General features: G+C 36.2%; 2 protein-coding genes across 2 annotated transcripts; both read right to left on the bottom strand.

Annotated features, from left to right (window-relative positions):
- Positions 1-12,233: 12,233 nt before the first annotated feature.
- LOC141695861 (uncharacterized) lies at positions 12,234-12,980 on the bottom strand. Its single transcript, XM_074500069.1, has one exon. The coding sequence runs from the start codon at positions 12,978-12,980 to the stop codon at positions 12,234-12,236; it is 747 nt and encodes a 248-aa protein (XP_074356170.1).
- A 53-nt stretch (positions 12,981-13,033) lies between these two features.
- On the bottom strand, positions 13,034-13,660 carry LOC141695860 (putative mitochondrial protein AtMg00310). Its single transcript, XM_074500068.1, has one exon. It carries the CDS (start codon positions 13,658-13,660, stop codon positions 13,034-13,036), a length of 627 nt encoding a protein of 208 aa, XP_074356169.1.
- Positions 13,661-14,515: the final 855 nt, after the last annotated feature.

Genomic DNA, 14,515 nt, shown 5'->3' with positions numbered 1-14,515 from the left:
TACTAATTAGAGATCGGATTGTGGATCCGATAGAGCGTCCTAACGCAGGACCGGATGATGTTCATATTGAGGATGTAATGGTTGAGGATGTTGTCCTAGATGGGATTGTTGCTGAGGAGGATCTAGTGGAAGATCCTAAGAAGAATGAATAAAGGACCATTGAGGAATTGATGACCATGGTTAGGGAAACTACCAGAGGTAGGATTGGCCGGTCACTACCGGAGGTTCGTCCAAGTTTGTAAAGATAGTAGCCCCTTTAACGCGGCTTACTCGTAAGACTGAGAAGTTTGAATGGACAGAGAAATACGAGAAAAGCTTTTAACAACTGAAGCAAAGGTTGGTGACGGCCCCTATATTGGCATTGTCAGATGGAAAAAGGAGATTTTGTGATTTGTTTTAACGCTTCGCATAAGGAATTAGGGTGCTTCTTATACAGCACAACAAGGTAATCGCGTACGCGTCAAGACAATTAAGGGAATTTAAAATTCGATATCCCCACCCATGAGCTTGGGCTCATGGCAATAGTTTTGCCCTAAAGATTTGAGGCACTACTTGTATGGAGAGAAGTGCGAGATTCACAAACCATAGGAGCTCTAGTACATTTTTACGTAGAAAGAGCTCAACATACGCCAGAGGAGGCAGTTAGAGCTAATCAAGAATTATGATTGGGAGAATCTTTATCATTCGGGGAAAGCCAATGTGGTGGCTGATGCCCTTAGTAAAAAGAAGAGACTCAAGATAATAATGTCTTTGGGAGAGTTTATAAGAGATTTTGAGAAAATGGAAATAGAAGTGAAGGTAACCGGAGCCGGTACCGAAAAGCTGTTTGAGATTGTAATACAGACCGAATTTTTGGAAAAGAACATATTGTGCCAGAAAAAGTGATGAATGAAGGCAGAGAGTCAATGACTGGAGAAGAGATCCATACCGAGAAAGATGATAAGGGGATAGTGAGGTGTTCCTACAGAAATTGGGTTCCAAAAGTTCAAGAGCTTAAGGATGAGAACTTAGATGAGAGCCATAGTTTGAGGAATAAGATTTAGGGCAAACCCTGAATGTCATAGTCAGGGAGGTTGCCATCAAGAAAGAAAGAACCCATAACATAATAGAGTGGAAAACAAGGTTTTTAATGTATAAGATAACCCCGATTATGGGATAAGGTTGAAACATTTCATACTAAGGAAACAGAAAGTCGAGTAAGGAAAGGAGACCCGAGACGGTACTCCTATACGGCAATTTATGGACCTGTCTAGACATAACTTAGACTATTATCCCCAACCACCGCCTTGAGGAAACAATGCGGTAGGAAATTCTTTCAGGACCTTTAAGTCTCTAAGCTCTCATAGTTCCAAGGAACAGGTTGACCTAGTCGAGGCAAGAGCCTGGCTAAAGGAAATAGAGGAATCATTTGAGATTCTGAATGATTGACGAATCACAAAAGACTGTTTTGTCACTTACCCTCCTAAGAGAGAGACCACCCGTTGGTGAAAGGCCAAGGAAGGCACGAAGCAAGAGATTATAATAAACTTATTTAAGTTCAGTCAATTGTTTCGGGAAAGTAATTCCCAAGATTATGGAGATAGTGTAAATGCTTTAGAGCCAGAACAAAGGCAGACGAGTATGATGAATTATGAACCTAAGTTGTAAAAGTTATCAAGATTCGTTCTGAGGACACGGATCCAGAATGACGGGATGTTTGAAATCAATGCTTATGTTGTGTTGGTTCATGAAATAATGATAAGAGAAAGGAAAATAAAAAGAAATTGAAATGGAAAGGAATATAAAGGCAATAGAGTTTGAGGAATGATAAGGGAGTTGGGTATAAGGAAACCCTAAAGACTTATAGCAATAGAAAAGTATGTAATCGTCAGGATGAGGGTGATTCACCATGAGTTAAAATTGATGGTTGAAGGCATAAGAGATACATATATTTTATCCCCTGTAAGTTGGGAGGATTCGAGGAAACCTTGAGATAGTTCGAAGGATAAATAATGAGACGCGGATAGACTGAGGAGAAAAGGAAGTAGGAAATTAGGAAAATTGGATGAAGGAAGTGACCTTCAAGAATGTGAAGTGTAAAACCGGTGGCTTGATACCCAGAAAGGGAGACGCCAGGTATGAAAGGTATCCCAGTATTGAGGTGACTGTTGAGATAAACAACAAAAGTAAATAAGGAATTATTAAGAAGAGGTTCACGTTGAACACGACCAATATCTTCCAGAACATCCTTGTTATCGTTACCAAATTAGGCAAGACAAGCGGATAACCGTTGCTATCTTTTGAAGGCCATATGGGTTGACCTCAGTTTGAATAAGGAAGCTATTGTGAAATGGGTATAGACTATCGAGGTGGGAATGATTGAATAAGATAATCTATCAAAGATATATGACTTGATTTATCCATGGAAGGATACATGTACCTTTTTAAAGGTGGAATTAAGGATAGAACATCGGTAACTTAAAATGAATCATAGGGGAATGCATAAAGGTTGGCATTTCACCTTTAATAGGGACAGTATGAGTTTTGACAGTATAAATTGGAAAGGATTAAGGTAATAACGACCTTTAAGTATCAGTGGGGAAATTTTTCAGAAACATATAGACAATGGTTCTAGTATTAGTAAAGGGTATTTCGATATGCCTTGCATCTAGGGAATACAGGAGGAACGATTCAAGGATAACCTTAGAGGTTTTACAAGGAGAAAGGTAATATTCAAAATTCTCAAGAGTAAAAAATGTTGATAAAGGAAATATGACGTAATTATAATGATGCCAAGTGGGGCACGTGTTAAACCACGAGAGAATATGGATCGAACCAGTAAAGGTCGAAATTGTTCAGGGCAATTAGGACCTAAGATAAAAGATGTTCTAAGTATGATTAAAAGTCAGTCGTGACAGTGATTAACCTCTAAAGACTGAGGCAATAACTTATGGAAAAATGGTGATAATTTTTATTTTTATTTTTACTCATCAGACTTTAAGGAAAACATCTTCACATAAGCTGTGATTGAAATGAGATAGAAAATTATTTGGAGGTGGTTAAAATGACATTGACTATAAGGAAATTTTACTATCAGGAAAGGCCAAAGAGGTGGCCGACACTTTAAAGGTAAAAGGATAATTATCGGCGCTCGTGCTAGAAGAATACAATGATAATGGTTAAAGCCGTGAAGATGGTATTATGGTTTGGAAGATTGACATTCCTTCTGATGACTGTGCAATACCCAACCGTAATAGTAGTTGGTAAAGGTTTAATTCGTGTAATCGCCATGAGCAGGCTATCTATCTCAGAAGGTACTATCTTGAGAATAATTCAGGACCATATTTCAAAAAGGACTAGACGAACCCTTGAGTTAAGTCTTCTATTTAAGGTATATGATTAAGAATGGTATTAACCTGCTATCGTTGCTTTGATTGAAACTCTTCTGCAATTTTATCTGCTTCATGCCATGAATGTACATCAGGATCTGGAGTGTTCGTCATGAATCATGAATGGTGAGTATGTTAACTCCCTAGAAGAATTTGATACGACAGGTATGGACTCTGTATGGTTAGATATTAAGATTTCATGGAATGTGAATGACGACAGTAGGTCAGTAGTGGACCATAGTAATGCAGCAATGATTCTACGAGTAATGAGCTGATTACAACCATGAGAGTTGTATTGGAATGGATGTTGAGATTAAGTACCACTAATCGGGTCGTGGTGATGTATAAGTTATCATTGAATAAACTAATTAAGTAGATTATTTACCTATTGATTATTTATTCCTCCTTATCAATAGAGGGTCGTATGACTATACGAGGAAGGTTGCGATGCAAGCATAGAATTCTAGTAACGATGATGTCTAGAATGAGATCCCAGATTCGATTTTCAATGTCGAGGGAGTTTCAAAGGTGATTGTGTATAAGCTCGAGGAAGAGCATGGGTCCATAGAATGATGGACGGAATAACAAAAATATTTAAGCATGTGAAATGCGATGCTATAATACTTGATGTGGATTTATATACACATATGTTTTGTTCTCCTATGACAAACCTCTATAGTTCAGAGGTAGGTTCCAAGCCCGATATTTTGTGGCAGTATATTTTTTTCATATATACAATTCTCTTCAATTCGTTCTTTTCTCTTCTTTTCATTTCATATAAACTGAGAAGAACAACCCTTCCAGAAGGGGAGGTATTGCCAAATGACTATCTATCTGTGTGATAGAAGCCGAGTAGGATACCAGCTATTGTTTAATTGCTTGTCAAGTACTAAAGGCTGGCCACCTTCTGTACTAACTATGCGATATAACAAGTGTTCATGATCATAGTGATCTCTCAATAAGTTCTTTTACTTCTATATGATTGATCAAACCTTGGAAAATGGAAACAGCTGAGAAAGGAGTAGTAAAGTTATGGTGGTAGTCAGAATGGAAGCACATTCGTGATACTAAGGTTGACGTGGTTATTAAAAGGTTATAGAGCGCTAACGAGCAAAAGTATAACCAATATAATATTAGGAACGGAAGGTAGTAGCGATTACGAACTGGAAAAGAATGGGTATTGAGAAGCAAAAGCTATAATGCTAGAAGCTATGATGAGAGTCTGTGCACTAGACTTGAAAGAAATTGGAATGATCACTTAACACGGATTGAGTTTTCTTACGACAATAGATCATATGTCAGTATTGAGGTATCGCCTTATGAGATCCTTGAGGGAAGACAATGTCGATCTCCCTTATGTTAGGATGAAGTTGTAGAGCGCAAGATGCTCGGACCCGCAGTAGTCCAAAGGACCAGGGATATAATAGATCTAATCAGAGGACGGCTGGTAGTAACCCAAGATGGACATAAGAAGTATGTTGATTTGACACGAAAGGACAAAGAATAGGAAGTAGGGGACCTAGTGTTGTTAAAGGTATTCCCTTGGAAACCTTTGAAAAGGATTGATGAGATTCGGAAAGAAAGGAAAGCTAAGTCCACAATTTGTCGGACCCTTGGATATATTAAGAAGTATTGGGAAGTTAGCATATGAGCTAGCCTTATCCCAGAACATGTAGCAAGTCATAACGTGTTTCACGTATCAATGTTAAGGAAGTGTAATTCGGATGCCAGATAAATAGGGGCATATGAGCGCATGGACATGCAACCAGACGTAACCTATATGGAGCAACCAGGAAGGGTTATAGAGTGAAAAGGAACAAGTGCTTAAGAGAAGGGTTATCAAACTAGGCGGAGTTTGGTGGTAGGACCACAATGTGGCAAAATTTACTTGAGAGTTAGAAAGTGTAATGCTAAGAGAGTATCCCTATTCATTTTCTATCTGATTCCGGGACGGAATCCTTTTAAGGAGGGGAGACTGTAATAACCCCAATTTTTGGAATTTTTTTGAAACTCTTATGAATAGTGATTTTGCAGATTATGCTGAATGAGAAAACTTTTCTTGCCACACTATGTAGGGGGTTCTGTTATTGATCTTCTGGGATATTATTAGTACTCTATGTGGTATATAAGTGTATGTAAAGATCGTCAGAATCCAATTCCGAACACTTTGATTTTTCCCGGAAATCCACTAGATACGGAAAGAATTGAGTATAAGGTAACAGGATAAAAAGGATTTAAATTAAAGGATTATAAGAGAGGATCATAAAAGGATTATAATGTATTGAGAAAGGTTAAGGAAACCCAAGTAATAAGATCCCGGGTATGATCCCTCAAACGATAAATGAAAACGAAAGTTAAGCGAACCGTATAACAGATCAGCGGTCATTAGGCAAACAATTAGGAGGTTAATCAAGGAGGTTAGGGATGATGAGGTCATCCAACCAATGATAAGAGGGCAAGTAAGAGATGATGACCCAATAAGGTGATGCAAGCATGACATAGGGAAGGAGGAGGTGTGGTTGGTTTATAACCACACAAATATAAGGTTATTAAGGTAATTAACCAAAAACAAAACAAAAAAACAACCAAGCTAAGCCAAACAAATCAAAAAACACAAAATCATTTCATTCTCATCATCTTGCTCTCGGCTTTTCTTCTTTTTCAAAGGAAGAAAAATCAAAAGTCAAGTTCCAAGCATTGTTAAATCACAAGGTAATTATCTAAGGTTCCTTGTACATAGATATGGATATCCTATAAGTTTAAACTTCAAATTCCTTCACAACCTCTTCCAATAAATTAAGGAAGAAGATGGTGAATAGTAACCTTCAAGAAATAACTTTGGTTTTCTTGATTTTTTATGAAAGTTCAACGTAGCTTAAGCATAGATCAAGGCTTCCATGGGCATTTTAAGGATCTTTCATTGATTAAGAAGCTTCAAGAAGGTATAAACTCCAAACCCTAGCTTTAGTTTTTAGTATTTAGGAATGGTTATGAGTAATATAGTATATGTGAAGCATGAAGCTTGTTTGTTTAGAGTTTGGGTTGGAGTGGTAGTAGTATGAATATTGAATCTTGTTGATTTGTTAAATGAATTAAGTATACTTTAAGTTCATGATGAGAATAACATAAATTGGAAGAACTTGAGGTGTTGGGGCTGTTATGATGTAGTTTGGATGGAGTTTTGTTTGGGTTGTGAATTGGGGTTGAATTGTGGTTGTTTTGAATTGGTTTAAATTTGGGAAATCGCGTAAACATAGCCGTCGTAATGTCCGATTTCCTTTAGACTACTTTTGTTCATAACATTAGGACCCGAGAACTCCCTGCTAGGTTTTGACCATTGCCATGTTTAGATATTTCATGTTACGAGCTTCGTTTTGATATGTGGTTCATTTGATTCCGATGTACGGTTTAGGAGAAACGGCCGTTTTAAGTAACGACGTTTCGCGAACGAACCATTACCCCTCGCCTTACTTTGAAACATAGGTTAAAGACCTTAAAGGGTTAATTAATGTATGAAACAATTATGTTAAGTTTGTTAGGCAGTTGTTAAGACACTCGCGAAGGAATCGCCTTAAAACTCGTAATGGTTAAATTATTAAAAATGGTGGAGCCGAGGGTACTCGAGTGACTTAAGAGAATCAGTAAGCGCAAAACGAGCGTTAGAGTCTGAGTTGGTTAGAGTATAGATTTACAAGTGACTTTGGTTTAATTCCTACTTACTTGTTGTTTATAGGTTACCAGACTCGTCTCGAGCCATTCGTAACCCCCAGTCGCTCAGGCAAGTTTTCTATCCGTTATACTGTTGTTGTGATGTATACATTTGTACATGCATTATCTTGTGATAGATGCATAATGGTTATTTAGCAAATTCTTGTGATATATTGTAGCATGTGATACGGTATATATGCATGCCTGTTTCATATTCTTGAAATATATATCTGTTGGTTCAGTTGATAATACCTATGCTAGAGAATAGCGGTAATTTGCATATACCCTTAGTATAGGGACCCAAAGGTGAAAACATTTTCTAAAACCGGGAGTCGAGGATCCCGAGTAGATTATATATATATATATATTTATATATATATGGTTATAGTTTTCAAAACTATTAATCGAATAAGGTTTATTCGATAACTTTATATTATTTATTGAATATTATTTTGAATATTTATTCAAGGGCTTATGACTCCTTTATATTATTTATTGAATATTATTTGAATATTCATTCGAGGGCTTATGACTCAGTTCATATTATTTGATGAATATTATTTAAATATTCATTTGAGGATGTATGACTCCGTTATTTTATTTAATGAATATTATTTATAATATTCATTCGAGGTATTATGACTCCGCTTATTATTTAATAATATTCTTTATTTTATTAAAGAATAATGTGTCAATAATCAAACTTACTTTTGATTATTCAAATAAAGATATTACTTTCGTATAAGTATATCTTTGGTTATTTAAGAGTCATTTCAAGTATAAGTTTTACAACATCTACTTCAATTATTTTTATAAAGATTATTCTTTATGGGAATATTATTTAAATAATAATATTCAGATATTTTTATATATTGGAACTGATTTATTTTATTAAATCAGCATCACTCCAAACATTCTTAAAAATGTTTTCGAGTCTTCAAAATGATTTTTAAAAGTTAGAGCGGATCCCAAAACTCATTTTTATATTTAAGATCCTCCTTTCGAAGGGGATTTAAATACTCGCTCAAAACCTGAGGGATCCGGCTCTGTGGTGTATTTTATATTCGCAACAAGGTTGCTATTCTGATAAAAGAGTTTTTGATTACTTACCCAACACTCGGGAAGTAAAATTCTTGGAACAAGTTAATCCATTAACAGGCATCGCCTGGGAAATATTGGTGAGTTTTCCTTTCCAACTAGATACGACTTCTTGGTGGAGCCGTACCAACAAGTTTCTACTTGGGGAAAGGGGGGACGAGCTTTACGTTTCAGAGTCATGGATTTCATCTGAACTAGGAGTGGCGTAAGTGGTCGAGTAGCGCCGGCCCAGCCTTATTATATTGGCCCAAATGGCCTGGAAGTTCCACTAAGGCGGTCCATTCCTTAGGAGTTCAGTGTTCGGTTGACAAGTAAATCCGACAGGTTCTCCTCTACATGTAGAAAATGGTGGGGTTGTACTACTACGACTGATCATCGTAAGTGGTCTTCCTGGCGCGGCAAACTCCCGTAATGAGTTCATCATCCAATTGGATATTTCTGCAACACTACCCAGAGCACTTCGATAGAAAGGCTATGATCGGGCGATTGTTGAGTGTTGGTAGGGTCGAGTTTTCAAAATGATGTTTGCATCAAATGAAGTATCTCGTAACTTCATTTTATTTTGATGATATTGTAAAGATTGATTCTATACAAGTTTTGTCTTGTAGCTTAATCTATGGGATGGACTAATTATAACTTGAAGGGTGGTAGTTCAAGTAGTATTCGGAAAAGATATAAGTATATTGAAGTATCTTGTAACTTCATCTTTTAAACTTATATCTATTAAATGATTATCTTATGCATGACAAAGATTTTCAGAAAAATGTTGAGACAAGGTTAGATATATGAGATCACCTTACAACGATATTTTTATACAGTTATAAACATGAACTCTGTGTATATTATGCATGAAAGAGGACTTCCAAGATTTTGAAAAGTATATATACATATATACTGAATATTTTGCGACTTCATCGCATTAAGATATCAGACTTGGTTCATTTCTTTTGACCAAGACTTTCATGAGTACTATGAGAAGGCTCATATATTGTTAATCATTATACATATTATTTCGGTGGGCTTGTTGCTCACCCTTGCTTTCTTCTTTCATCACACAACAACAGATAGAAAAGATGAACAGGACCAAGCTCCCGATTCGCAAGCGATTAGGAAATGTTCCGCAGTTTCCTATAGGCGTTGATGTCGCTGTAGCTGAGGTAGGAACTACCAATAGGCTAGACTTTCAACTTTTGATGTACCAGACTTATGTATCTTTATCAATTGTAATAATGGCAAAGAAATGTTAATTTATTCAGAAACCCGTTTAAGGTGTATTGGCATATAATTGTGGAATAAAACGACTTGTGATTATTTTTGGATATTCATCTCTGAGACTATAACTTGTGGTGTGTGCGTTTATTGTGGGGTCACAGTACAGAGTAGTTGATTATTTATTAAGATTGGGTGTTATTAAGGGAAATGGAACTCGTGACAACCCGGATCCCCGACCCCGGATTTGGGGGTGTTACAATAATCAACTGTAGAGGGGGGGGGGGTGAATATAGTTAATGCAATCAATTCGACAAAGCTTCAACAAAATTAACAGTTTTTTATATTAATAGATAAAAACTGATTACAAATGTACTCTCTTAAAAGGATGAACAAATATCCTTGAGAGCTTCTAGGTTATGCGAATGATATAACAATGTTCGCAATGCATATAGCATGAACCTAATATGTGCTTTATATAGATCACAACTACACAATATATAAGGAATCCTATTCTATTAACAACAAGGAAACCTATTATAATGCTTCTGAGATAAAGTCCTTCTCCTCCTTGAATTCCTGCTTTCCTTTTCCTCCTCGAATATCTACTGAAGTGACAAATCCCGATGACATCATCTGCTGATCATCAAGTATTGATATAAGTACTTATGACGTCACTCTTCAATAAATACTAATATAAGTTCTGATATGAACTTCAAATAGTTTCTGTTGATATCATCAATTATATATAACACAATATATAAACCTGTTTATGAAATAAAATATGCAATGACCTCACCTTACACAATCACGGATCGTAATAGGTTAAAGTATGAACACAAGCCACAACCTTAATTACATTACAACGTACCAAATCCCTATTAGTTTAACTTACAACTGATAATACATGTTGGTGAGACTGCGTAGCTGTAGAACAGCTACGTAATAACTCAACACGAGAATAACACTGGAACGTGACAAGTTAATAATACTACGTCTACACAAGAAATCAGAAGAAATGAAAACAAGGCAAATACAAAGAATCAAAAGATTTGAAGAAAGATTGAAGTCTGTTTACAGGTCACTGAAAGAAGCTCATTAATATGTTCATACCTCTGTGAAGAATTAAGGTTAAAGACTTTCAGGGTTTTAGACATATTGAAGATTCAGTGTATAAGTGTTACTAGAAGATTTCAGTGTATTAGCATTGATAGAGGATAGATAGTGCTCGAAGCATAGAAATCTGAAAAATTGAAAACAGGGTATAGACAGAGGTTAAAAAAGACAGCTGCAGTCTTGAAGTTATACTCATTGACAGGAGTTCATTTATATATTTAAACATCAGTGAAGAACAGTGATTGAACTATTCAAGATTGTAGTAACAATGAAGACGTTGTCTAAAGTACCAGAAAGAATTCCAGTGAAAGTACAGTTGTTTATTAATAGTCAGTGTTTGAAGCGATAAAGTTGTTGCAAGCTTAACAATGTAATCAAGGCTATAATATGAAAACCTGAATCGGGGTTAGTCGTCTGTGAACCAGACCAGCTGCACTAGGCGTCAACAACTCGTGTAAGGAATCTGGGTATTAATTTTAGAATAATTATTAAGTTGAGGAACGTACTTGAATTAAAAGTTTATCTGTTAGAGTACGAGAAGAGGTGCACATGGTACAACTAAACAACTAGAGGGATTGGTCAAGTTCAAAGTTTAATTATTAACTTAAATAAATTTATTTAATGGACTTTAATATAATTTATTTAATAAACTTAAAATGATTTATTTTATAAATTTTAAATAAGTTTATTTTATAAATCTAAATTAGTTTGTTTATATAAGTTATGTTTAAGTTTAGTTTATAAATTAATTTAATTACAATTTAACTTAAATAAAAAGAAAAAGAAAAAAGGGAAAAAAGAAAAGAAAAGAAAAAGAAAAAAGAGAAAACAAAAGAAAAACAAAAAGAAAAGAAAAAAAGAAAAAGAAAACAAAACAAACAAATGAAAAAAAATATGAAAAAAATAAAAGAAAAAACAACCAAAGGGTCGCAGGTTGTAAATCAAAAGAAATGGAATCACGTTGATTGTTTTTGGTCGCAGGTTACATGTACTAGTAATTTACTAGTCGCAGGTTAGACTTCCTCCTCCAGGTCGCTAGTTGATGTTGCAGATATAATTCTAAATACAAAACCATTTCCCCTCTGGTCGCAGGTTACAAAAGAAATATACCCAGTCGCAACTTACTCCTCAGCCACAATTTTATTGTTCAATCAATCAATTTATATGGTTCATTTTTAGCCACATATTTTGAATGATATAAAGTCTACACAGCAGCAGAAGCAATTTAGTTGTATTGTTTTGTTAATCTTCTCTCCCAAAGAACTGAAGAACTGAAGCAAAGAGAGACAAATGAGATATACACACAAATCTATATTAGTTATTCTTCTCACCGGAGTAACGTTATAATGCCCAATTTAACTCTTCTATATTCATAGGGGCATTATAAATGTTTCCCAGAAATTAAATCCTTAGACAAACAAAAGCTAGATCATTCTATAAGATTTAATTTGTTGATCTTTGTAGTAGCTAGGAACTTTGTTGTACTTAGATTATAGCCGGTTAATTTATTTATCGGAGTGTAGCAATACCCTCGCGGATTTATATATGAATATATATTTCCCCGAATATCTTGTGTTCCTCGTTTTTTTTGACGAAAAGCTGGGAATATTATTAATGACTTAAATCCAACTCGATACAATTTTGAATTTCAATAGGAACAAAACTCCTATAAAAAATACAATCATGATAAATACATGATCCCCTAGCAAGGCTATGGGCTACCATGTTTGCAGATCATTTAACAAAGCATAATGAAACTTTTTGAAGTCGTTTCAACAAACTACGACACTCCTCAACAACTAGACCAAAATGAGACCTCATGGGGCATGAACTTCGAATTGCCTGAGCCGCTGCCAGGCAATCTGTTTCCACTATGATCCTCTCTCCTTGCACCTGATCACACCAACTCAGAGCTTCCTTAATGCCTAAAGCCTCAGCCATAAGTGGAGCAACAAGCTGTGAGTTAAACAATGTCTTGGCTGCTACCAATAAACCATCAGAATCACGAATTACTATTCTAAAACCAACTCCTTCGGGTTCTTTAAACACAGCTGCATCAACTGATATCTTAACTTCATTCATTTGAGGTTTTACCCAAATAGGAGCTCCATCTCCTTCAACCTGTGGCTGGAGAGGAACCGTAAAAAATCTACTTTGGGCTGTCGTCCATTGTGTAAGATACTGCCTTGTTGAGGCAACTACTTTATTAACCGATGAAGGATTGTTGTTCCAGATTAAGTCATTCCTTGACTTCCAAATGTGCCAACAGAGGGTTACTACTTCAGCCTTCTTTTTTATGTTTGTCGATGCCAGAACTGGAGCCAACCAATCTGAAAAGTCTGTCTCATCTTCCCACTGCATATCAGGCATTTGAATATTCCAACATTGTTTTACAAAGTGGCATGAAACCAAACAGTGCATTGTTGTTTCTGTCTCCTGATTACAAACAGGGCAGACCACCGACAGTTGAACATGATTCATGCTTAGTTGTTCTCGAGTTGGTAAGCATTTAGACAACGCTCTACATACTAAATTTAGATATTTTGGGGGGCTTTGATTTTCCAGAGTGAACGCCAGATGCAATCCCTATTATCTGCACTCCATACTCCTTTCTTAGTTTGTAAAAGATTGAAGGCGCTTTTGACCGAGTATTCCCCATTATCTTCCAGTCTCCAGTAAACACCATCTTCTTCATTAAGTGTTGTACTAAAGATACACTCCTGATCCCTTGGATTAAAAATATCCTTTACTATCTCCTCGTCCCACATTTTTCTCTCTGTACAAAACAAAGCATCCACTGTTTTCTTTTTAATAGCTGGTGAGACTGTAGAAATAAACGGATTCTCATCTCCCATAAGCCAAGGCTGACCCACAATCTGAATATTTCTACCATTCCCAATACACCACCGAGTGCCATCCAACAAAAGTTGCTTAGCTTCACTAATACTCCTCCATACAAAACTCGGACTATGTCCCAATTTTGAGTTTATAAAATCAGTACTTGCAAAGTATTTCGCTCTGTACAACCTTGATACCAGGCTATTAGGATTGACAATGAAACGCCAGCTCTGTTTTCCCAGCATCGCGATGTTGTAATCCCTGAAATTTTGAAATCCAAGTCCTCCTACAGATTTGTGTTTTGCCATGCGATCCCACGACATCCAACATAACTGAGATTTCTGAGCATTATTCCTTTGTTTAGAGCTTGAACTCCACCAGAATTTTAGTCAGAGCTTTTTCTATATCTCGAGTAATGTCTAAAGGGAGTAAAAACACAATCATCGCATATGATGGCAGAGATTGAGCCACTGTTTTCACAAACAGCTCTTTACCACCCCTTGAAACAATACCGTCCTCCCAGCTTCTTATCCTAGTACCGACTCTTTCTTCAAATACCCCAACAAATACGTCTTATTTCTACCCATGATGTTTGGAAGACCCAAGTACGTACTGTGATCATTAGCCTCCGCCATTTGCAACAGCGGACAAATATTATCTCTATTATATTGGATCACATTAACACTATAAAAAATAGACGACTTACTTTTGTCTACTTTCTGACCCGAAGCTTTCTCATAAACACTCAGCAGCTCCAAAACTCGGCTTGCTTCATTCAAATCTGCTTTACAATATAAATAGCTGTAATCGGCAAATAACATGTGAGAGATAAACGAAGCTTTCTGACAAATTCAAATCCCATGTATCCACTGCTTCTCCTCATATTTACGAATCAGAGATGAGAGTCCCTCCGCACAAATGATGTACAGATAGGGGGACAAGGGGTCCCCTTGTCTGATGCCTTGAGATGGAATTAAGGGACCCATTTCCTGATCTCCATGGATGATGGTGTATAAAACCGATGTAACGCATCTTAAAACCAAGTTTACCCACCATTCTGAAAAGCCCATCTTGCGCAATATAGCATGAAGAAAATCCCATTCGATACGATCGTAGGCTTTACACATATCTAACTTAAGAGCCATGTAGCCATCTTTGCCAAACTTTTTTTTTAAGTA

Source organism: Apium graveolens, chromosome 11 (genome assembly GCF_009905375.1).
Source record: "Apium graveolens cultivar Ventura chromosome 11, ASM990537v1, whole genome shotgun sequence".
NCBI lineage: Eukaryota > Viridiplantae > Streptophyta > Magnoliopsida > Apiales > Apiaceae > Apium > Apium graveolens.
The sequence above is the reverse complement of the archived record's forward strand: the minus strand, read 5'-3'. Positions and strand labels throughout refer to the sequence as shown.